The 21,943-nt window shown below is 35.1% G+C and overlaps 1 protein-coding gene and 1 pseudogene across 4 annotated transcripts; one reads left to right on the top strand and one right to left on the bottom strand.

Moving 5' to 3' along the window:
• Window positions 1-1,911: 1,911 nt before the first annotated feature.
• Window positions 1,912-13,930, top strand: LOC120069111 (cysteine-tryptophan domain-containing zinc finger protein 7-like). Of its 4 annotated transcripts, none has more exons than XM_039020795.1 (15): window positions 1,912-2,297; window positions 2,380-2,521; window positions 3,318-3,390; window positions 3,494-3,624; window positions 3,722-4,123; window positions 4,233-5,533; window positions 5,697-6,133; window positions 6,226-8,102; window positions 8,188-8,333; window positions 9,553-9,713; window positions 10,299-10,456; window positions 10,950-11,743; window positions 11,840-11,970; window positions 12,155-12,254; window positions 13,669-13,930. In XM_039020795.1, exons 2-12 carry the CDS (start codon window positions 2,423-2,425, stop codon window positions 11,142-11,144), a joined length of 4,980 nt encoding a protein of 1,659 aa, XP_038876723.1. In that variant the 5' UTR covers window positions 1,912-2,297; window positions 2,380-2,422; the 3' UTR covers window positions 11,145-11,743; window positions 11,840-11,970; window positions 12,155-12,254; window positions 13,669-13,930. The 4 variants fall into 4 exon arrangements, with proteins under 4 accessions (XP_038876723.1, XP_038876724.1, XP_038876721.1 ...); XM_039020796.1 differs by having other exon boundaries at window positions 1,912-2,284; XM_039020793.1 differs by having other exon boundaries at window positions 1,912-2,521.
• Window positions 8,610-8,699, bottom strand: LOC120069148 (annotated as a pseudogene).
• Window positions 13,931-21,943: the final 8,013 nt, after the last annotated feature.

The raw sequence follows: 21,943 nt of genomic DNA on the forward strand, positions 1-21,943 counted from the left end.
ACTAAAGGACGATCCCAAATCCGCTGAGTTGAATGTGAGCCACAACTTATATACACTTTTAACCGTGAAAATTCTCTTATGCTCATAAGCCTAATGCACCCCATCATCCCTTCGCAAAAGAATTAAGAGGGATACCTAAAATTAACTCAGCATCAACAGTTAAAAAAACCACCCCTAACTTGATCCTCCATCCACCTTTGCCCTCCATAGACAACAAAGAGGCTACAGATTCATCCCTCATAGATTCGTGCACCCATAAAGGCTTACTTCTTACCCACACCTTGAACCCAAGGATCGTTCTAAATGTAATAGATTGGTCACTACCCACCTGCCAGCTAAAACCCTGCTTGAAAAGCTCCCACCCCACAAAAATACTCCACCGTGCACAAAAAGGATTTGAGACTAGAAAAGCTCCCCAAAAAGATCCAGTCTGAAAGTATCACCCCCTCAACACCCGCCTAAGAAGACTCCTAGGGTTCCTCATAAGCCTCCAACATTGCTTAGCTAACAAAGCCTTATTAAAAACTTCAAGATCTTTAAAACTCATCCCACCGCACTCCTTATCCACACACATCTTTTTCCAACTCCGCACCCCGTATATCCTTTTCCTATACCCGACCGGCCTCCACCAAAATTTGGCACACATACCGTTAAGATTCTGACACATGGCTAAGAGAATACGGAAATAGCTCATAGTTAATTAGTTAATTTAGGCATTTCATCCCATAAGATTTAAGTTGAATCAACCTAAAAAGATAAAAATAGAGATCTGGATAATTTGATTTAGCCCTTGTACTTTGAAATTTGTAACAATATAGTCCCTATTTTAAAAATTAGTGTTAAGATTTAATGAAATTTCTTGCACAAATAAACCAATAAATTAACTAAATACTCAATATTTTAACAAAATATAAAGTCTACATCATAAAATAATAAAAATTGACATCTAATTTTGATAATTTTGTTTACATTGAAGATCAAATTGTTACAAAATTAAAAGTATAAAGACTAAATTGTTACAAAATAAAAAATATAAGGACTAAATTGTTACAAACCAAAATTCATGGATTAAATTGTTACTTTCAGGTAGTCTAGCTTCAAAGACAGATGAGCAGGGTCAAGACGTCTGAAAAATTTCAATAATTTCAATTTAGTTGAATGAGGAAAAGGAGAGGTAATATCCATCCTTAAGATATTAATCGATATTGTCCATTAATCTCAATGACCAAGAATTGAAAATTGAATTGAGAAGGTAAAGGACTCTACAATAAATAAAATATATGAAATACCACCAAAATGTTTCTTTTCTAGAATTGTGCATTCAATTAATTTTAATCAAACAAGTCTATCTTGTTCAGACCAATAAATAGAATTGAAATTATAGTTAAAATTGCATAAGTTTAGGGATGTAAAGTGATTTGTAACTAATTTTTAACCATTACAGATAAAGAAAAAAACAAATGAAAATAAAAATTAAAAAGAAAAAGAAATATAAGGAGAAGAAGAGGAAGAATACACGTGTAGATCAAAGGTTGTTCATGATATGAATCTTATTAAGCTCGTGATGTAACATTTTAATTCAAAATAAATTCAGATGTTCATTTTTTATTTGTCTTGCAAGACAATGGAATCTAAATCGATAATTCACAGACCCAAATTTACAAAAGAAAGAAAGAGAAAAAAAAAAAAACCAAAAGAAAAATCCAATAAAAATGGTTGCTTTCTTTCTCTGTCCTCTGGTATACGAGTTGAGCTAAGATAAAAACTTACAATTTTTTTGACAGAGCGAGAGAAAGAAGAAGAGAGAGAATGAGAAATTAAAATAAAAAAAAAGAAAGAAATTATACAAAAACGCGGCTGCTGTTCACCACCAAAAAAACCGGGGGAGAGAGAGGGTGGCGTTTTTTTTTTTTTTTTTTTTTTTTTTTTTTTTTTGCTTGGCAATTCCAGCTAAAGAATCGAAATCTGCAATTAATGAATTTTGAGTTAACTCAACAGAGATCGAACCTTGCTTCTGCTGGAGATCGGTGATTTTGATTTGTTTCTAAGAAGAGCAATTTGTTCTTGTTTGTTTTTCCTTCTGTCTCCCCAGAATTTCAACTGGGTTTCTTTGAAACTTCCGATTTCGGCGTTGTTTCGATTCTAATTCCGTGATCGGGTAGGATTGCAAGTGTTTTTGGAGGAAATCGTTATTGGGTTTTTGTGGGTTTTTGGTTCTGTGAGATGGGTTGGGTGAAGATTTGGGTTTGGATGTTGGTGAGGACAACGAAGGTTTGGTTTTAAGGTAGCTGCAAAAGGTTGGGCTTGTTCTCTGTTCTTGCTGTTGTTGTTCTTCCCTTGTTTTTTGAATGGGTTTTCAATGATTTCTGTGGGGGGTAGGGATGCGAGGAAGGAAGTAGGGCTAAACGGTGCCAGGAGAGAGATGGAAGATACTGAGCTTGAAGAGGGAGAAGCTTGGTCCTACCAGAACAATGAAGATTTTGATTCAAATATCGACCCTGATATTGCTCTCTCCTACATCGTAAGCCTTTTGTGCATCTTGTTTTATATTGCAACTTCTAGATTCTCGATTTGACCTTGTTTGCTGAATTAGATCCAGACTATGGTGTTTTAGAATTTTGGGTTTTATTCTGTCTTTCGTAGCAGCTCAAACTCTAATAAATGTTCTCCCCCCGCTTTTTCTTTTCCCTTTTTGAATGCTTCTGTAGTCAATGTGTTTCAGCTCATAGTCATAGCCATATTTAGACCATAGTGAATGTGAATAAGAGGAAATGTGAGGAAGAATGAGTGTCTGTAGGTGAAGAAACTTAAGAATTGTTTTGCTGCCCTGCTGAAAAAAGGGTCTGTTTATCATTGGTGGCAAATGATTCATGAAACCGTTCCCCACACCCTCCATTCAGGGAAGAGGAAGAATATTGACTGTTATTTCTTCTTGAATAGTTAAATTCTTTGTGCTATGGATCTCTTACTTGTATTGGAAGTTAAGTGTTATGGAGGAATCAAACTCTACCTCATGAATTGTGGTTGGTTATATCTTGCTGAAAAATTCAGCGGACATTCTGTAATCTGTATGTACGATATTCATCAGAAATGTAATCATTGAACTTCAGAGTCTTCAGTTGTTAATGCATTTATTTGCTGTGGGTGTCAGAGTGATTTCAGTACAATCATTCATCGCCAGACAATGATATTAGTTATGTTTAACTCATCTCCCAGATAGAGAATCTGTCTTCGACTGTGCTGATTTGACTGAGGTCTTATCATGTCTTCTAAGGTCTTATTATATGTGTTTGAGGGGTGTTTAACTTGTTGATCAGGATGTGAAACTTCAACATGTTCTGGGACACTTCCAGAAAGATTTTGAAGGTGGAGTCTCTGCAGAAAATTTGGGTAAGTTGTAACACAGTAGAATCATGGCTCTTTTTGGTTCCTGTGGCACAACTTTAGATGTCTTCTATGAAGTAAAAATTGGATGCTAATATGCTTACTATAGGGGCAAAATTTGGTGGATATGGTTCGTTTTTACCTTCCTATCAACGGTCTCCGGTTTGGTCCCATTCAAGGACTCCACCAAAAGGCCACAATGGCAGTACATCCAGATCTCCCAATAATTTTCACCAGGAGGTAAGCTTATTTTCTTTCTTCCTTTTGATAATTGCCCATTTTTATTTTTGTCGTTGATGATGGCCTTACCGAGCATCAAACGTATGTTTCTGTTTAGGTTGGGCATAATAACTCTGTAGTTTCTTCAACTACGCCTCAGTCAATAAGGCCTGGGCCCCCTTCGACTAGTTCTACATCACTGCCCATAATCAAAGGTCCGAATCTGAATGAATCATCCAAACAAGAAGTATGCACTTCTTTCCAGCATGTTGATGAACTTGCTTCTGGATATGGATGTGTGAACAACAAATCCACTACTTCTTCAGACCAAATATCACTGAAAGTGCGAATTAAAATGGGTTCTGATAACCTTTCAACGAGAAAAAATGATGACATCTATTGTGGTCTTGGCCTAGATGTTTCACAATCTTCATCATTAGATGACAGCCCCTCAGAAAGTGAAGGGATCTCTCGTGAGCTTCAGGATGGCCCATTTGAATCTCCAACTAGTATTCTTCAGGTATATCTGTCTAAACGATGCTCATAGTTTCTCCTCCTTTTCCCCTTTTTCTTTTCTTTACTGCTTTAATGTGCCTCGTTGATCAAAATGCAATTAATTCGTGGAGCAGATGATGACATCATTTCCAGTTCACGGAGGTTTCTTGCTATCCCCTCTTCCTGATGATCTTATTCACCTGACTCAGACGGGGAAGCCTGGAAGAGAGAAAAAATCTACTCGTGTCCAACATTACAATCAGGATCGCCCATTAGCAGGGGGGTCTTCTTTGAAAGGTGGTCAAATGTTAGTTGAGAAGATGTCAAAAGATATAAATGACTTCTTGTTCGAATCAAAGAACACAAATAAGAAGGATTTTTTGAATGGCTCAATCACATCAAAGAAGACTTCAGAAATTGATACAGTAGCTTGTGAGGAGATTGTTTCCAATGCACTAAAGCTTCCACTTTTAGGAAATTCGTATGCCATTGCAGGTGGGCCAACAAAGAGTGTTAATGGGGCATCTGAAATATTAATGGAGGCAGATAAAGTTGTGGCTAGGGACAGACATTTTTTTGATCAATTGGAAGAGGGTCCAGCAGTAGAGCCTCCACTTGTTATAGAGAATGAGAAGCAAAATAATGGCTCATCTGGAAAGGTTAAGGAGCCAAAAAAAGCCAGTAAGTTTGATGATAGTTCAGTTCCTGCAAAAAAATCTGGAGAAAGCAAGAGGGAGAAAAATATTGACTTGATTGAGTCTGCCTCAAAGGGGAAAAATGCTTCAAATAGTGATCAAATTGATCCTCTCAAGTTGAATACTAATCATAAAATCGCACTACATACACATAACAACATGAAATCAGGGAAGGATCATTTATTACCCGAGGGAAAAAAGAAGTCAAAGTTTAGTCAAACTGAGTGCATCCCCAATGGAGAAGTATCAAAACGTAATATGAAGTCTGGCTCTTCAGGTTCCAAAACAAAGAGTATTAGTAAAGCCGACAACATTTCAGCTAGAACCGAAATTGAAGATCACAAGCCACAGGACTTCAGAAAAACTAAAGACAGATACCGAGATTTCTTTGGGGAATTGGAAGAAGATGATAATCTATTAGATTCATCAGAGACGCCTCTTGAGGATCAACTACATCATTCCGATGTATTTGGAAAATCAACACCTGTTATTCCTGTGTCAAAGGAGAGATTATCTGTTGAGAAAATTGGCAAGTCATTGGCTTCAAAAGCATTTCCAGAAGCAGTTATGTATCCTGCCAGTGGGACAGTATCTGATGCGGCTCCTGCTGCAGTGGATAATGTAAATGGACAAGACAACTGGGTTTGTTGCGATAGGTGTCAACAATGGCGGCTTCTTCCATTGGGCACAAATCCGGCCAGCCTACCCGAGAAGTGGATTTGTAGCATGCTCGATTGGCTGTAAGTTTGCTTCTAGCTGCAATTCCTGTCTATCATGTAGAAAGAACTACTATCATTTAGATCTTTATGACCTTTAACCTATTATTATTAGTGTTTAAATGCCAGAAAGATAATTGATAATCTTCTCCCTCTCGCTGAAATTTTTTTCTTTATGAATCTATAGGCCTGGAATGAACCAATGTATGTTTAGTGAGGAGGAAACAACAAAAGCTCTAATAACAAGGTTCCAAGCACCTGCTGCTCCTGAGGGTAATATTTACAGTAATCTGAGTGGAGTTGTGCCAGGAGTGGCTAATGCTCTGCAGTCTGAGCAGAATCACCGTCATTATGATTTTAATGTTCGGCCTGGTGGTGGAAAGAAGAAGCATGGAGCAAATGAAAGACCAAGTGCAACACTTAAAGGGGATGCCCCTCAGCTATCAAACTCAAAGAAGCATGAAGGAGCAATGAAAAGCAGGAGTTTAGACGATGTGAACCAGTTGCCTATCGGAGATGAAGCTAATTTTCATCAGTTAAACAAATATGGCGATGTCCCTGTTGATAAGCACAAGCATAAGTATAAAGAGAAGCAGGAATCTGTCGACATCCTATCTGATGAAGGCACGACCTTTTTTTTTGTAGTGCCGACTTCTTTTACTTGCTCTATTTACTTGACATTGGAAATCTCACTTTTGGATAAATCATTTGCACAGGTGCTACCAAGATTTTAAAGACTAAAAACAGAAAAGAGAAAGAACAAGATTACTCTAGACCTTTAAAGAAAGTCAGAACTGATGGTCTGGATTTGATTGATGAAGACCAGATATCAGGGCACAGTGGACCTGTTGTGAAAGTTGACCCGACCTCGAGCATTGGCTTTCCTTCTGCATCAGGTGGAACTAATAAGTCTAAAAGTATGGACCATTCTTCTAAGGACTCAAAATATAACATGAATGTCATCCCCCGTGTACCCAATGATAAAAGAGAGAATAAACAGCTGGGCGTTGTGGATGATGATTCCCTGGGAGGAGGAAGTGGTAGTACCAAAAGCAATTCAAAGAAGAGAAAAGTGAAAGCATCCCCGGATGTTCAAATTAATCCTGGGTCCTTCAATGGTTCTGACCATCTCCCACAAAAGAGAGGTCGTGTTATGAGTGACGATGACCATAGGAAGGAGAAAAAACCAAAGCTATCTAAGCCTCTGGGTAAAGAATCCAGTGGTAGAAAAGAGAAAAAAGGTTCCCATTCTAAGAATTTGCCACTTGGACAAGATGTAGGGAGCACTCTTTCTCATCGGAGTTTGGATGGCGTTGATTCTTTGAAAAGGGATCTAGGAGCGCTACAATCTTCTCTTGTAGCCACTTCAAGTTCTTCTAAGATATCTGGTTCACATAAAACCAAATCTAGTTTCCAGGAGATGAAAGGGTCGCCTGTAGAATCTGTTTCTTCATCACCTATGAGAATACCTAACCGAGATAAGATTTTACGATCATCTAGGGAAGGCAAGGATTTTCTGGATGCTGGTCGTACAAGATACTCAGATGGGGAGGAAGATGATGGTGGTAGCGATCGCTCTGGGACTGGTAGCAAAAAGAAGTCTGTTATGGCTCATCGTAGGCCTTCAAAGTCCCCCATGATTGATATTTTGAACAAAGATGCTAGTAATTTGTCAGGAAAAAGAACTAAAACAAAGGAGAAGTCTTCTTCTAATGTTCGAAATTGCGACTTTCCAAATGGTAGTCTTGGCAATTCAGGACTTGATCATCAGCATCCTTGTAAACCATGGGCTGAACAAGTTCAGAATGAAGACAGACCAAATGAAATGCGATATAGGTGCAATGAGACATATCCGGTCAAAAGCGGAAAGGATTTATCTTCACAGTTGAAGGACAGGAATGGGAGCCATTGTTCAGATGTTAGCATGGATAAGGACAAGGTTCCTTATTCCCATGATGATTTGCAAGGAAGGTCTCCTCCACACTCTGATTTGAAGGTTAAGAATGGTAAACACAGGTTGCAGGACAACTCTAGGATCAAATCTGGGGATGCAAGGAAGGAAAGTTCAGGGAAACTGTCCATGGAGCGGGGTAAAAGAGAAAGTGAATTAAATTTTGTCAAGCATGAAGGTCCAGATTCTACAGTAGACAGCACTTCCAAAGAAAATGTGATTTTGTCTGCAAGGAAGAATCAGCAACTCGATTGCAATGGTACTACATCAAAGAGGTCCCTTTTTCAGAAAAATGATCAACTTGAAAAGGTATCGGGAAAAAGTACACCGGTACAATTACCAACCTCGGGAGAATTGCAAAATCAAATGGTGCATTGCCCCCCTTCAGCAGGAGGTAAAAAAGGAAATGCAACTGGTATTTTGCAAGTAGATGCTTCAGAAAGCAACGATGTATCTAAGGGGAAAAAGCATGCTAAGAATCGTCAAAAGGAAGCTCAGACCAATGGCTCAAGACATTCTACCCCCAATGCGAGGATGCCCATTGATGCGCCAAGTCCAGCTAGAAGGGATTCCTCCAACCAGGCTGCTACCAAAGCTATGAAAGAAGCTAAAGATTTAAAACATCTTGCCGATCGTTTTAAGGTTTTTAAATGCATACATTCCCTATTTGGCCTTCTATTTGGCCTTTCTGATCTTCATATTCTAATTCTTTCTATATTATCCACAGAATTCCGGGTCCAATCACGAATCCATTGGGCTTTATTTCCAAGCGGCCCTGAAGTTTCTTTATGGAGCTTCGTTGCTCGAGTCGTCCAACAATGAGACTGCCAAACAGTCTATGCAAATATACAGTAGCACTGCGAAACTATGCGAGTAAGTCAAAATAATATCTTCTGTGCGTGCACCAAGTTTCTTGAGAATCAGAATTTTCTCATTTTTATGTTTCATCTTTTGAATTTATAGTTTATGTTTTCCTGCAGACTTTTGAAATTATAACTAGATATTTTCTTTTGAAACTATGCTGAGTCAGTCAAAATAAGCATGCTTGTGTTTTTTCTCCTGCGTGGTATTTGTTATTCAAACAATATCTTTGAATCTTGAGGTTGAGGGTTGATGAATAAGGAATGCTTATTCGTTTTCATGTTCCTGATAAAGTGCTTTATTTTGTTTGCCTGTGGCATTGGGGTCATGCTAATCTTCTCTGTGTCGTTCCAATTTTATTGGATGTCCCAAAGGGACTTTCGTTGGTGGCATTAGGGATATCAATTTAAGTGAGTATTAGGTCTTCTTTTGCTTGATTGGAGGGCTACTCCCTTTTGTAGGCTAAACAACACCAACCCCCCCTCCTCCTCCTCCTCTCAATTAAAGGTTGTTTTTTTTATTTAAAAAAAGAAGGAAAAAGAATATTCAAGCAGGAAGAATGGCTCAGTACGGTCTTGTATGATGATCCCATGAAAGATTTGCTTGGCAAAATAATTCACTCTTCCTAAGAATTTGACTTCAGAGGAGTTCTTTCTTTACAATCTATGTCATGTGGCTTCATGCAAGAATTTCTTTTATAACTAGTTTTAGAGAGGTGCCTCTCTCTACCTTATCCTCTAACCCATTCTCTTTTTTTATGTGATTATTTTACGTACATCAGTCTCTTTTCATCATTTCAATGAAATTTCTGTTTCTTGTTCAATGTATATATGTATATTGTTGTTGTTTCCTATAAAATTGCAAATACATAAAAAGTTGGACGCCACGGTATAGTTTATTTGTATGGGACTGTCATCCAACATTTTCTTGTGATTTCTCCTCTTCCTCTTATTAGGGGAAAAAAGTGGTAATGATATGTTCTTTCACTACTTGGGGGTTGAGCTTTTCTATATCTTCTTCCTTTTGGGAGTTTATTATTTTACCTGACTTTTGTTTCAAGTTTCATTCTTTTGTGGAGTTTGTATCTTTTGAGTATTAGTCTCTTTCATTTTTCCAATGAAAAATTCAAAGTTTTCTTAGTCTCTTTCATTTTTCCAATGAAAAATTCAAAATTCTCTTAAAAGAAAACGCTGCATTGACATTCAATGGCTAAGCTTTTCAATGTTTGTAGGTTTTGTGCTCATGAGTATGAGAAAATCAAAGACATGGCTGCTGCTGCTTTGGCATACAAATGCATGGAAGTAGCTTTCATGAGGGTGATTTATTCTTCACATAACAGTGCAATCAGAGACCGGAATGAGTTGCAGAAAGCCCTGAAAATGCTTCCTTCTGGTAATAAGGATGAATAAATAATGTAAAAGTCTGGTGTCTGAGGAAAGATCTGTTTGAAAGAAAGAGTTCTCCCTCATTTCTTTATATAATCTTATTTATGGATACTCAGAAATATAACCTTTGGAGGTTAAAATATGCTCAAGCTATTCGTCAATTTCTCTATAGTTCCATTCTTTCCATGGTCGGGTTCTCATATTTTTCACTTTAGTTTTACAAATAACCATTAATTAATACTAAATGAGAAGTGTGGAGTCACTGAATTAGATTCTTGTCATTAAGTGGATCGGAAGTTCACCTTTTTTTAGGTGGCCTGCTACTCACTAAAAACGTGCGAAGGAAATTAAATCTTTTTGCTATTTTCTTTCCTGCTCATGATTTGATGTTTTTTGATGGTTTGGATAAGAAAATGTACTCTAGAAGATCGTTGAGAGTGTTGCACTGTGTTTCAGATTTCATGCTAATTAATGCTTCAGTATAATAATGGGCTAGGTTTCATTATTTATCCCGAGTTCTTCCTCTTGTTTTAAAAGGTGTAGAAGACTCTAATAACATTCTTCATATTGCTTTCGGATACATCTTTATCAGGAGAATCTCCATCATCTGCATCTGATGTTGATAACTTAAACCACCCTGGTACAGCAGAAAAAGTTGCTCTTTCTAAGGGTGTCAGTTCGAGCCAAGCTAATGGATCTCATGTCATCGCTGCTAACAACCGTCCAAATTTTTTGAGGTTGCTTAATTATGTATGTATACTTCAAACTCTATACTCGTTATTTAAATTATATCAGAAATTAGAGAATAATATCTTATCCAATGGGATGCAAGGAGGATTGGTATTTATAATTAGGTTAAAATATCATTTTGGTCCCTAAACTTTGAGATTAAAATTTATAGTGAAAATGTTAATAGTAGATAATATATTTATATATTTTGAAGAATCAACAATAAATTAGCAGGAGGGACTTAATTTAAAATTTGTTGGAAGTACGAGGACTGAAATTAGATGTTCGAAAGTACAAAAACTGAAAATGATATTTTAACCTTAAAATTACCACATGTAGTCGCTGAAGAGGATTTTTTTCCTTCTTCAATTCTCTACATTGTTGATCATGGATATTTGGGAAGCTCCATTCCATTGCTAAAAATAGCCAATTCATTTCCTGAGTGACGAAGTATACTTATTCTGTGCATTCAAGTATGAACTTTAAGGTTTCAACATGTACCTGGATATTACAGGCGCAAGATGTAAATTTTGCCATGGAAGCATCAAGAAAATCACGGATTGCTTTTGCAGCTGCAAATGCGAGCTCGGGAGGGACAACTAATAAGGAGGGTATCTCTTGCATCAAAACGGCTCTTGATTTTAACTTTCAAGATGTAGAAGGTCTGCTGGCTCTAGTACGAATTGCAATGGAGGCAATTAACCGTTGAAGAAAACCGAGTGATTATAGAACTGAATTTGGACTTGGAATTCGTCTGGTTGGTATGTTGCTTTGAGAAGCATTGATGAGAAAAGCAGAAGAGACCGGCTTCATTGCATGAAAATCCTGTTGATAGCATGGTTACTGCCTATTAGTGGATCTCTCTATACATTGTCCTGGTGCTAGGTGAATATAACATTGTTGGCAGGCTAAGGCTGCTTTGCCATTTATTTTAGACTTAGGACTCTAACTGAGGAAAGCACGATCCGCTACAAGGCTTCTGTATATGGATGTTCTGAGACATGTACCTGGAATATTTGCGATCCAAGGTCGTGATCCTTTCAATGTATAAAAAAAGCTGAAAATCATTGTTGGAAATTTGGAGTTACAATCCTGGAGCTTGTAGGGACTTCAATATCCACAAAGGAGTTCTGTTTGTCTGTCCTATTGATTCGGTGACACCACGATGTCCGTTTCTTGATTTGCGTGTCATTCTTGAAGTCGAGTCATGGTAATCTAAAGGATAAGACATGCAAATATCCAGTGATCTTTGTAATCCTTCTGCAATAAGTGTTTGTATTAGAATGCTGTTGAAGGAGGTGAAGAAAGGTGATGATCTCTGTGATTTAGTAATCAACTAAACTAATCTTAGTTAAGTTTTGCTTTATATTCAGATGCTGATTCTACTTTTCTGCCTAACTGCAGGTTTTGTTTTGTATTTTTTTCCTGTTATATTATGGGATGGAATAAATAATAATATGACAAAATGTAACAATAAGTCAAGTACATGCACGGTAGCTCCCAGCACCAATGTCATTCGAGTTAATTTACTCCAGGTGTGTAGTGCTGTAACCATTTTGAAATTTTCTTTCCCTTTTATGACTGCATGAGCGTATATCTTTCCGTTCAACTCTTTTTTTTTCATTATTGTTATTCTTTATATATATATATATATATCTTTCTCTTCCTTCTTTTGGCGGTTTCTGTCATGCACAAGTTATTGAACTCAGTTTATATCAGTTGGGTACACAGTTCTTTTCTAGAGAAGATTGAAGATGGGGAAGAGGGGAGCTTATCATCCAACAGTCAACACAATCAGCTGGAACATGCAATAATCATGGTAACTTTATTCTTTCTTACTAATTGTATTTGTGGCTAGTGTTGGAACTCCTTTTTTTTTTTTTTTTTTTTTTTTTTTTTTTTTTTTTTTTTTTTGTATGTCCTTGTACATTCTTCTACTTTTCTCACCGAAAGATTGATTGGTATCTTAAAAAGAAAAAAAGAGAGAAGATATCAGGTGGATTGACTCTTACAGTTGGAGAAAACCCAAAATAAGATAGAAAGGGTTGAAGGGGTGGAAAGGCTCCGGAACTTGGTTATTTTTTTTGTCAACTTTCTTAGAGCTTTTGTGCAGATTAGATAAGAAACAAAAGACAATGGTTGTATATGCGACATGATATTGTAAGCCACTTACAAAATAAGATAGAAAGGGTTGAAGGGGTGGAAAGGCTCCCTGAACTTGGTTATTATTTGTCAACTTTCTTAGAGCTTTTGTGTAGGTTAGATAAGAAATAAAGACAAAGGTGTATACATGACATGGTATTGTAAGTGGCAGAGTGATCTTTCTACTACGATCCACTAAGATTCAGCCTTTCATCAGTCTGATTTGTATAAAAAAAAAAAAAAGAAAAAAAAAATCTAACATAGACATAGGTTGCAGAAATGCAAGAGGAAGGGAAAATTTTAAGTTTTATCGGCCTTCACACTTCTTAGGGAGAAGTAACCTTATGGTTTTGTCTATATTTATGGCTGTTGAAGCTGGAGCTTAAAATATTGAAAAGTTGCACAGATTGCTTTGAACAGCTTTTAATCTTGCCCCCTTGGAACGACTTGGGGAGCATTCTCTCTTCTTTAGAGATGCTGGAAAATGATGGAGGAAGTTTTTTCGTGTGGAGTTTGTGTGGCAGTTGGATTTCTTTCACTCGAAAGGGTTATTTGGTTGGAGCGGAAGGTGTGTGCTTTCTAGTGTAGAGTATTCTTGGGATGAAATGTGAAACGTGACTGCATATCACACTGTCTCTTTGATCCAATTATACCAATCTTCTTGGGATTTCTTTTTCCTTTTTGCCTCTTCAGTTGTAAATAATTCGAACATTAGTCTCTTTTCATTATATCAATTAAAAGTTTTGTTTCCGTTTCAAAAAAAAAAAAAATTCCTTGTGTAAACATGTCAATTCTGGGTAATATCCTTCATTTGGTTTAGTTACTCTTGTTTCTCTTCCATTTTCAATCAAAAGTCACTGTCTCCATCAAACAAACCAGGTAAAATTATAAGTTCAGTCGGATGACATCTATATAGTCTTCATGCTTTTAGAAGTTAATAATAGATTCTTTGACTTTCTGAATTACATCTGTATGATCCCTATACGTTGAAAGAACTTTTGATAGGCTCTTGAACTATCAATCCACGATGTAGCGAAATTTTCTATGCACTTTGGCTGTTTGGCAATGCTGATTGATACCTCTCATTGCAGGATGCAGGTTCTTGATGTTGGAGGAGATGGCTGTTCAAAGCAGCAAGCTTTCACTGCCCTTTCTTTCTGTTTATATAGTTAGTTAATCTAACGTAACCAAATAAGCACGAGACATTGAGAGTTAAATGTAACTCTCAAACCCTCCAAAGAAAAGGAAAAAAAAAACAATTTTGTTTATAGGTATTTGATTCATTGTTGTGTCTAACAATTATTGTGATCATGGTCAATAAAATTTTAATGTTTATCAATTGTTTTCCTCCAAGTGAGCAGGGTTCATTATGCTTGTCAAGAACAAAGTGAGAAAGATTATGTTATGCCAACTTATACCTTTTCTCCTCTCTTTTGGGTTTTTCATGTAATTTTTTCAAAAGAACATCTGTGTTTTTTTGTTTTGTTTTGTTTAATTCTTCCTTTTTTTCATTAAGAAATTTGTGAGATGTGCAATTCCAGATAACAATACTTGGCTAAGTATATTGGGTAGCTAATTTTTCAAATTTATCTCAGTATGGTCCAGAGTTTTCTCAAATTTAGTCTTTTATGTATTTGAAATGTTTAAGGGATTATTATAAATTTAATCCATTTTCGAAATTTATTTTCATAAATATCTATTTTTTAAAAATATTTTTTTATATAAGATTTAATGAATTTATTGGACTAAAATATCCTTGAGTGTGGTGGGCGATTGGAGAGAGAATATGGTATTGGAAATTTTTTTGTTCATATTTTCGAAACACTCTTAATGTTGGAGAGAGAAAATGTATTTATTTGTTGAGATTTTATTTCTTTTGTTTAATTGAAGAGAAAATACATTTATTTATTGAGATTTTATTCATTTGATTAATTGGAGAGAGAAAAAATACATTTAATGAAATTTTATTTTCTATTTAGGTTGGTCTCACATATAAACTTATTGGTTTTTCTGATGGATTCATTAAAATATTTTGTTAGGTGTTTGAAAATATTTTGACCAATATATGAAATATATTACAGTTTATAAATTAATGAATTAGGTCGGGGTGGCTGGTGGTTCTGGGATCTCGTAGAAAATGCTTCTAGAGATTGACTCAATGTTTGTCATAAATCATAGTACAAAATCAATATATGAAATATTCCACGGTATATAAATCTCATATTGGTTTATTGTTTGACATAAATCATAATATACATCATAAATTTTATTTTCATCATAGTATATATATATCATATATACCATTTAAGTAGTCAGAAATCCCAATAATCAAAATTTGTATATATCATAACACATGAAGTTTAAATAAAAAAAATTCTCATTTAAATCAAATAAACGAATGCATATATCATAGTATATATTAAGCTTTCTACAAAAAAACTACAAAAGAGAGAAAGAGAGAGAACAAAAAGTACATATATCGCAGGATAAATAAAAAAGGAAAAAAACTCATAGGTTTGCATGCACAAGACCCCATCTTCATCTCTTTTTCTTCTATGTGAAATCCTACCACCGTCACCATCACAATCACAAATGAAACCACGAAGAGAAGGAACTCGATTGCGAAAAAAGAACAATCCAAAAAATGAGTCTACTTAGAAGCAACCCGATTCAACCATTTGTTGACTGTCGTGAGTTGGCAACTGTTCGTCGTCTGTTCCGAGTCCGCCATTGCCGCTTGTTTGCTCTGAGTCCGCCGTCCAGTGTGGTCGTTGGTAGTTTGTTGTGATGGTGGAAAGAACAAGAGATAGCGAGAAGAAGGATAGAGAGAGAATGAGTGAGGGTTTTGAAAAAAAATGGTTAAAATAAATCTATACGTGAACAAGGGAACTTATCCGTTTTCAATTTTAAAATGTGTAATTTTTTATTATAGGCTGAGCATTTAAAGGTAATTGGATCTTAATTTTTGTGTAATTAAAAAGCCATTTGGATTTTTTTTATAAAAATAATAGGAAAGTTGAACAAAAATAAAATATAGGGTCTTTATTAAGGTCTTGTGTATTGGTGTCCCAATGTTTAATTAAGCCATTCAAAGTTTGTCAAATTTGTCTACAAAAAGTTTCTCCTTAAATTATTATTTGGTTAAAATAGTCTCTAACACTTTTTTTTTTTTTCAATTTTGATCCATATACTTTTAATTGTCTAATTCAAATCTTGATATTTTAAGTGAATTTTAAATCTAGTCTATGTACTAACAATAGATGTAAATATGTTTTTACAATTTATAAATGAGATGCTCATAGTGATTAATTTTATTTGTTGAGACAAATTAAGAAGAAACTAACTTCATGGACTAACTTTAAATTTCATTGAAAGTAATTGAAGGGTTAAAAAATTATTGGAACCAACGTGGGACAAAACTCGAAATACATGGACCAAAATATTTGGCTACTTAAACATGTTACTTTTAGAGAAATTGGATTTTGTTGATGGTTTTCTTAATATTGATTGTGTTATTGAATGCATGTTCTTTTCTTCTTCTTCTTCTAAGTTTGATATTTAAGAAGCACAATTCAGATAGGGAATGTTTTTTAAGGTTGAAATGAAAATTCTTTCCACATCTCAGACAAGGAAAAATATCGTTTTAACTTTAAATTTGGCAACATTGCCCCAACTTTTTAGTTACATCAAATTGCACCTTAAATATTGCAATTGTTATCTTATCATAGGTTCTAATTAAAATGTGGAAAATGTATTTTCATGTACTTCTAATGATTACATAACATATATTTTGTATGGAATTGATTGAATTAAAACAACTTTTTCTTTTTGGGTAAGTTTTGACAAACTTATTTAATTGTCAATTTCATGTCTTTATAAAATTTTAATTTTGTGAAAAGCTTGATGGTTTTTAAAAAAGTATTTTATGTTATTTTTTAGATTAAAATTAGTGGACTAACTACTCAAAGTTGAATAGAGGGTAAAATGACAACATCGATCAATGGGTCAAATAGAGTGAAAATTGATAATAATGAAGTTTTGGGAAATTATCATCCCATTTGGTGGACAGTAAACCTCGTGGAATGGAATCTATGGATTGTCATATAGGGTAGGTCCCGATTTAGCTGTCTCGTCCTCCCTCGATCATTTATGAGGTTTCTCGTTAGTCGACCCCTCCTTAGGGCTCTTTTGAATTGAATCCAATGCAACTTTCCTGAATGGAGATGTTGAGATTGACGCCATTGTTTGCGGCTCGAATGGTGATGTTATGCTTGTCTTGGAAAATCATTTTCCTTTGATAGGTTTTGTTGAGGCTGAGGCCATTGCCATGTCCTTTCTAGAGCTCCTGAAGCTAGTATATATCTGCTTTGGGTGGAAATCGATTCTCTTTCTTTGGAAGCTTTTGGTTGGAAAATACAGTTATGCTAATGAGGTTTAGCATTGACTCTATTCGTGATCTCTTTCATTGTGGGTCTATTCTTGATTTCTTTTGGACTAACCGCAATAATAATTCTCTTGCTCACGAGTTAGCTATACATGCTCGAATTTTTGGTTTTTCGATAATCTGACATGAAAACCATCCTCCTTTGATGGATTTTGCCCTTCATTTTGATTCCGTTTGCTTTTAAGTTTTATGTTGTACTAAAAAATAATTTTGGGCAAAAATTATTATTTTTTCCATATGATAAAAACGACCTAACATAATTATAGAGTTAGAAATGTAATTATTTTTTTTTTTTTTCAAACTATTGAAAAGTACGTAGCGAGTCGATTCGAATTACAATCTCAAAGATCGACTTTTCAATTTTCTTGATGTGAAATTCAAAAAAGAAAGGAAAAAAATTTCAATTTAGTTTAAAAATGTTTAAATATGGACTTAGTTCTAAAGTTTAAAAATGTTACACTTTTAGTCCTTAAATTTTGAATTTGATTTCAATTTAGTCCATAGATTTCAAAATGTAACCATGTTATTTTTTAGATTTGAGTTTTGTTTCAATTTGACTCATAGATTTTAAGATTTACACTTTTAATCTCGCTTTTTTTTTACTAAATATTGACTTTTAGTTTTTTCATGTTAATATCTATTGATTAATTTAAAAGAATTAAAAGAATATAATTAATTAAGTGTCATTATTTTTCATCACTATTAAAATTTCACTTCATAATTGTTTTAAATCAATTAATAACTACTAATTTTAAAAGTTGAAAGTGAATATTTAGTGAAAATCAAAGTTAAAATAAATCTTCAAATTTAAAAGTAAAATTGAAACAAAACTCAAATTTTACGGATAAAATTGTAACAATTTAAAACTTAAAGATTAAATTAAAATAAAGGATAAATTATAAAAACCACCCATAAAATATGATTATAATTGAAATTTCATCATTAAACTTTATATTTTAAAAATCAAACCCTTAAACTTTCACATGAGTAAAAATTAGACCCTCTCCATTATGTTACTAACGTCCGTTACCTTTTCTTCTCCTTCTCAATTTTTTTTTTTTTAAATGAAGTTACGTGGTTATTTTAAAAAAGGAAAAAAAGAATAAATAAAACACCTAATAAGCACTTGATGTGAGACCCAAAAATGTTTACTGAGCGGAGGATAGGGGCTTTTGCTCCATATCTACTGCCACAAGAAAGATGATGATGATGAAATGGACCAAGATCAAAAGTGTCACACTCCCTTTTAGGTAGGGGTGGTCATTTAAACTGCAAAAATCGAACCGTTTCTAAAAACCAAGCCGAATCGAACCGAAAAATGCGGTTTGATCTGGTTTGAAAAATTTTTGAGACTGAATTAATTTAGTTCGGTTCGGTTTCACTTTCGAAAACCGAATTTGAAACCGAACCGAACCGTTTTTAACTATATATATATATATAAATAGTAAAACCGAATTTAAAATCGAACCGCTTTTAATTTAAAGAACAAAACCGAATTTAAAACTGAACCGAACCGAACCGTTTTTTAATTAAAAAAGAATATAACATAGATTTTTTAAAAATGCCAAAACCGAATTTGAAACCAAACTGAACCGTTTTTAACTAATACACATATTTATTTATTTATATATTTAAAGAAACAGTAAAACCGAATTTAAAACCGAACCACTTTTAATTTAAAGAACAAAACTGAATTTAAAACCGAACCGAACCGTTTTTAATTAAAAAAGAATATAACATGGATTTTTTATAAATGCCAAAACCGAATTTGAAACCGAACCGAACCGCATATATGCAGTTCGGTTTGAACCAATAAATCGGTTCGGTTTGGTTTGACCACCAAACCAAACCGAACCGAATCGTTTCCACCCCTAATTTCAGGCTACTCTCTTAATCTAGAAGAAGATATGAAGACAGCAGATGCCAACCCTCTTTTGACACCTACGACCTATTGACTACAAACTTACAACAGACATATTATAGACCTAAGAACTTCTAGGTCTACAAATGCCTCTAGAGACGGAGATGTGCAGCAGACTGACAATTATAAGCTAGGCTCTAGGAACTCAATCGCTATCTAGGAAGTAAAACATTTTGAAAAGGTGAGCAGGAAAGCTCAGTGAGTGACTATTTAAATAAATAATTATACTTTACATTTAAAGAAATTACTGTAAGTCAACAAGCTTTTCAAAGTTTAGGGTTTATAAAACATGCATACAAATCAATAACTTTGGCCACATTGAATTCATCTTGTAAAAACATCTAAAAACCTGAAAACATGATATAGTTTATATAATTCTCGTCATACTTAGCTTTATAACTAGTACTCTTGAACCTTGGTTGAGGTAGAGCAAGCTCAATACACTCAATGTCATTAACTCTCATATGTGCACGTACAAATGTCCCCAAAAGGCTAAGCACTCCTGCACACGCCCTAAAGCCTATTGGTGTACCGAGGCGGGTCCCAAAGACCTGTATAACAAATATTTATTGAATTCTCTATATACCTTCATCTTCTTAAGTATCAGAAGTTTTTAAGCTAGGGTACATGAAACATTACTTTACAATGCCATTCTTATATACATGTTCATTTTCATTTCATAAATACAAAGTATAAAAAATTAGACATCATTTAAAGAACAAACATCATACTTAAACTCAGGCTAGGAAAACTCATCTCAAGAAAATCATGCTTGAAACATAACATTAAGTCAATTATTCTCACATGGCTTTAAGTGTAACAACTCATTTTAGAGAAAATCATGCCTAGGTAAAAGCAACATTTTATAGAAAATTAGTCTCAAGCCATGTTAGAAAATCTCAACTTTAAGACATCATACTTTAAGTTGTGATAGTCCTTAAGTAACTCATTCGAGAAAATTATGCTTTGAAAACATCTTTAGGAAAACTATACTTTGAACATTCAAAGTCTTTAATTTTAAAGACACATTGTCACTCATAGATACTTAATCGGCTCCCAATAGCTTGTAGGCCTTCCCAATTTCAACTTGGCTTGAAACATAAGTTAGCACCCCTTGGTTAACTTCTTGGGCATCTTAAGCACTTAGCAAATTTTATTTATTTAAACATACTCTTACAAATTCTAACTGGTCTTTAAATCCCTATGTGAATCCATACTCAGTCATTTTAGGACTTAAAAATCCATATTACTCCTTGATGTCCTGAAAAATTACTTACCAGCTTGAAATTCTCAAAATTAGGCCAATGCCAAGTCCACGGCAGCTAGGCGCACAACTAGGTCAGATGTGAGCGCTGGGACATGCACATGGGTGCCTAGGCACACACATAGGGCCTTTAGATGGGCAATAAGGCCAAGAGCATAGACGCGTGCGCTAGGTGTCAATGGCACGCAGACTGGGCAACGAACGTGTTCTGGCTGGGCGATGAATGTGTGCGAGATGTTGAGCGAGTGCGTGTATGGGCATCGAGCGTGAGCGAGTAAGCGTTGCCACCTTCGCTCAATTGAACACTATTGCACGCACAGTGGGCATGCTGCATGCGGTTGGTGCGCGTGAGGCACCCCACTAACATACCAACTCCCCATGTGCCTTCTTTAGCCTCCAGTTGACACCCCCTTTTTGAAACACCTAATTTCCAGAACGACTTTTCAGTACTCAATTCATAGCCAAATAAAATGTAAAATCCTTCTATAAACCTCTTAAATAACCTATCGGCGTACTTATCTTCAAATTAGAGCCTCTAATTCCTCCTTAAAAAATTTTCCAAACTTCACATATTGCTTGGTTGTGCTCAGAATTTAGACCAACTTTCAAATTTCTTCAATTTCATCATCTTTCTGGCTGAATTTCTCCATGGGAGCCTTAGGTCTTCTTCTTCACCGATTAAGCTTCTGGTTGCAAATGATTCCCTTTGCATGAATAAAATGGCTAAATCAACCTTCTTTTCTTCTCCATTTTTTAATTCCCTTTGCATACTTTTCTTGCATAATAAGGTGACACCTCATGCCACTAACCATTGTCTCAAACCTAATATTCTACCACTTAGCTCACTAATTAAGATTAATAAATTATTTTTCCGAATACTTAACAGATAACTCATGAGGGAAATGACCTTCACTTACATGCCTTTCTCGGCCATAAGACTCTTCTCACCGACCAAGGCTAACTTTACCTCACCGCCTCATACTTCAATCACACTTCATCACCTCAAGCTTCAACCACACTTCATCGCCTCATGTCTCAATGCTTGGCTTAACTAACCTCTCAACGCTAAGCCATTATCTTATGTCCTCCAATTGTATAGGTTGTTTCCTTTTCTAACACTTAGCTAAAGTCCCCCATCATAAGTTTCCCATGGTCAGCACCTAGTCTCCATACTTGGGTCTTACTTCCTCCATTTTTCCTTCACTCCTCTACTCCTACTAAGGCTTCACACCTAGTTTTCTCTCTTTTTCCCCCTCTTAAAATTTCACTAAGTGTTTGAAACATTTAACCCCCGAGAGCATTCCATGCATAGTTTAACTTAATTTTTCAAGCTTAACACTTAGTACATTCTTTCTTTCATTACCTCTCTTTACTCAACTTTATACCCACACAATACATGTTAAATTTACTAATTATTTTGGATCATACAAGCATCAAATTAGCTTCAAATTAAAGATGTCTGGGAACTCAAGTTTTAAGATTTATAAAAGCAAGAGCATGAATAAGAGAGGGATTAGAATTGAAGTACGAGCAAGAACGTGAGGAGGAACCCAATCCTAGCGATGGGAAGTGATGATCTTCGCTTGTTAGATAAAATTCCTTATAATCTATATTGAATAGATTAACCCTATGATCATTCATGTCAAATTGCCAAGAATAATTAACATATCGGATTCTATTAAGGGATGGTTGATAGCTTCAAGATGATGATAGCTTTAAGATGACTATTGTCTTCCT

Source organism: Benincasa hispida, unplaced genomic scaffold (genome assembly GCF_009727055.1).
Source record: "Benincasa hispida cultivar B227 unplaced genomic scaffold, ASM972705v1 Contig245, whole genome shotgun sequence".
Taxonomy (NCBI): Eukaryota; Viridiplantae; Streptophyta; class Magnoliopsida; order Cucurbitales; family Cucurbitaceae; genus Benincasa; species Benincasa hispida.